This window comes from Psammomys obesus, unplaced genomic scaffold, assembly GCF_907164565.1.
Source record: "Psammomys obesus unplaced genomic scaffold, mPsaObe1.curated_primary_1811, whole genome shotgun sequence".
Taxonomy (NCBI): Eukaryota; Metazoa; Chordata; class Mammalia; order Rodentia; family Muridae; genus Psammomys; species Psammomys obesus.
In genome coordinates, this window is record NW_026593913.1 from 16,411 (window position 1) to 20,190 (window position 3,780).

Sequence of the window (3,780 nt, forward strand, 5' to 3'; positions counted from 1 at the left end):
AAGGCCCTTCCACTAAAGTCATGGTTTAATGAGCATTTTCCCACTTTCGTAATTCAGGGTCTGCAGCTGCATCTTGCAAAGGATGGTGACGATAACAGAGTTCCCTACCTTAGTTACGGAGGATGAAAATGTACTGTTTGCAGAGTTTTACAATGAGCTGTGTGGAAGGTTTTAACCTCCCCCAACTCACAGATTTTGATTGGTTTTATTTGTGAACTCTGCTTACTGAGCCCATTATAAATCAGAATGATAGCTCACGAGCAATCATCCAGTAAAGCTTATTTAAACCCTATTGTTACTACTATTCTTACATTACTAGTACTGTTACTCTTATAAAGGCTTAATCATGCAATAGAAATTTATTTTGGAAATATCTGTTTAAAAAGATGACAAACACAATTTACTGCCTTGTCAGACACCCAGTCTCCCTATATAACATTAGAGCATCACTGTCACCTTTTGGCCTAGTGTATCTGGCAGACTTAATTGTGAAGCAAAAAATATAAAAGATTTGCCTACCCTGTCTTGGTAAAGCTTGGCAGTAAACTCAGCTTGTGTCCATGTCTTATCCATTTTGGAGAGTATATTGTCTGTAAAGAGAGCTGGGGAAGTTTTGCCCTGTGCCTAGCTTGCCATTAATGAAGATTTCTCAAAAAGGAGATTTTATGATGCTCATCGTCTTTGTTGAGTTAGGCTTGAGTGTTGCAGGAGCTGACATGCCTCAAGTCAAAAACTCCTAACATTAATGAAAATATCTTTAAATGTCAAAAAAATGAGTTGTTTTATGTCGATGAGTGTTTTCCATGCATGTATTTCTATGCATATATGTTTTAAATGTGTGTATTTTCAACACAAGCATGCCTGGTCTCTGTGAACCTCAGAAGCCATTTTTGGATGCTCTTTAATTGGTGCTACAAGTGATTTAGAAATGTCATATGGACACTGGAAAAAAGCCTGGATCCTAGGCAAGAGCAGCAAGAGTTCTTAACCACAGAGCCACCTCTCCAGAAACTATTTCTAACTGGTCACATAGAATATGCACCTTAGCTATGGTTTATTTAATTTTATTTATTTGTTTTGTGGGAGAGGCAGAGATATGTCACAGTACACTGCTGAGGGTACTGAGAGTTGGTTCTTCTCTTCCAGAATGTAAATCCCACGGATCAAACTCTTATCACCATGATAGGCAGTTAGTCCATCTGTCACCCAGCCAACCTACTGGACTCCTGCTCTGAGCAATTAGCTGGTGATACATGTATTGGAGATTCAATGCTTCGGCTTCCTCTTTACATCTTACAAGCTCCTTGGTCTAAACAAGATAACATCAAAATGCATGCTTGAATTTCAATTGACATTTATTTTTTACTCCATGACTAGAATTTTTTATATTATTACATAATTCAAGAGGATGATACTTGAATTAAGTAAGTGCCTGTATTGCATGTGTAAGAATCTTCTAGAACACCCTTCCCGAAATCTTCTGGTCTGTATCTGAGGCTAGGGCCACCTGAGACAGAAATATCACTGCTTCCTCAAACGGGTATGAAATCCCAGATGCCTGTGCAACCCATCTTTCAGGAAGGGCTGAATAATTATTTTTTTATTAATACCTTACAATGGGAATGGTCCTATATTTATTGTAATTATAACTCTATTTCTATTTATTTATCTATTTATTTATTTATTTATTTTTAGATGGTAAAGGAGAAAAACTCATGGACCATGTTCCTGGCAGCCTCTGATAACTGAACACATCTCACAGAGACTTTTGTTCTGCTGTGACATCAGCACATATCTCAGATGAAGTTACAATGTGAGATTCACAGAGAAGGCCTAAATTGTTACTAGAATGCTCTGGAAAGGAATTGATCAGGTAGTCTACTGCTGTCGTATTTAATCTTTTCTGTTTCAGGCCGGGACAGACCAGAGAGCTGTTTTTAAAACTACATTAACTATCCCAAGTCACAAATGTGAGGGGACTTCATGAGAATAAAGCCAGCAGCCTACACTTCCACAGAGTTCACCCTGTGCAGGGAACACTGCCATGCTTGGTATGTAGACTTCATCTTCTTACACATCTCCCTGACATAGGCACACAACTGTCTTATGTTCTTACCTACAGCTCAATCCTCAACTGCTCATGATCACACACAGGAAATGGCAGGAGTGAGTAAGATCTGAAATAGTCTGGATTCAGAGTTTCCACTCCTCAATGCTCCCTGCAGAACCACATGAAGAGCACTTGGTCTGCAGTAAATGAGCAGAACAAAGAGACTAAAATAAAATTGTTCTGGGCCTGCTTCATCTGAGAGTTTCATTTTTTCTTTCTTGCTATCCTCATTGAACTTCACCTAAACCTGCAGAGCTGCTATGTGTCTGGCAATCAACATGATGCAGATGAAAGACAAGTAAGACATTGCTTTTGCCTCAGGAAACCTCAAATGGAAACAGTAGGAAAGAGTATTTCCACTGCCCATGGGAATTTTCAATATGGAGAAAGCTTATGTACGGATGGGGCACACAAGTGGGAAACAATGGAGAAATTGAACATGGCTTCTGGGCAAGGTGAGGTAGAGGCGATATTAGATGGAACAAGGCTGAACTGTGAAACATCAACACATCTTCCTCAGATTAGCAGAGCTGCCATTGTCTACAGTTGATGAGCAAGGCTAGTTTTGGAATAGAGAATCTTCTTGCTGTTTCCCCTCAAAGTTCCTACCTGCTTCTTTCAGCCTTAAAATGAATAAAATCAATGAACTGTCTTATGAAATTAAGATAAGAAACACTCTGTATTTCGAAGCTGCAATTGGGCTCTCAGGCAACAACTTCCTTCTTCTCTTCCAGGTCCTCAAGTTCATTCTTGGACAGAGGACCAGACTCACTGATCTGCCCATCAGTCTCTTGGCCCTAATCCACATACTGATGCTGGTAGTCATGAGTTTAGTAGCTTCAGACATTTTTATGCCAGGGAAGAGATGGAGTGACTCCACATGCAAAACTGTTATATTCTTGTACAGGTTTTTTAGGAGCCTCTCTCTTTGTGCCACTAGCCTGCTCAGCATCCTCCAGGCCATCACCCTCAGTCCAAGAAATTCCTGTCTAGGAAAGTTCAAACACATATCTCCATACCACATGCTAGGTTGCCTTTTTGTTCTGAGTATCTTTTATACATCCCTTAGTAGTCCACTGATAGCATATGTAACTGCGACACCTAATCTGACCTCACCTGGTTTTACATACATCACTCAATATTGCTGTCTTCTGCCCATGCATTACTCTTTCTGGCATACATTTTATATACTATTTACTCTCAGAGATGTCATCTTTGTAGGTCTCATGGCCATCTCCAGCACATACATGGTGACTTTCCTATACAGACATAAGAAACAGTCCCAGTTTCTCCACAGCACTAACCATTCCCCTACATCATCCCCAGAACACAGAGCCACACAGACCATCCTGTGCCTCATGAGCTTCTTTGTGGTGATGTACACCTTGGACAGCGTCATCTCCTACTTCTTATATCCAAGTAAAGATCCCATATTTTATTTTATTGTGATTTTTTTATGTCATAACTATGCCACAGTCAGTCCTTTTTTGGTCCTCAGCACTGAAAAACAAATAATTCACATTTTCAAATGTCATGGGAGGACAGTAGACATATGACTGTTCAAGTATGGATAAGTTCTTTTAAGATGAGCTGGTGCACTGGCATCAGAACTATGTACTGTGCTTATGTGAGCTTCAAGTCAAAGAAAAAAGACAGTTATTCTTTCTGTT

General features: G+C 39.7%; 1 protein-coding gene across 1 annotated transcript; it reads left to right on the plus strand.

The window, feature by feature from the left end:
- The first annotated feature begins 2,739 nt into the window (after positions 1-2,739).
- Positions 2,740-3,666, plus strand: LOC129684349 (vomeronasal type-1 receptor 54-like). The gene has a single exon (XM_055617474.1). It carries the CDS (start codon positions 2,740-2,742, stop codon positions 3,664-3,666), a length of 927 nt encoding a protein of 308 aa, XP_055473449.1.
- Positions 3,667-3,780: the final 114 nt, after the last annotated feature.

What these genes read in the sequence shown, in the direction of transcription:
- LOC129684349 (XM_055617474.1), top strand. Translation starts at nt 2,740, where the DNA reads ATGAATAAAATCAATGAACTGTCTTATGAAATTAAGATAAGAAACACT.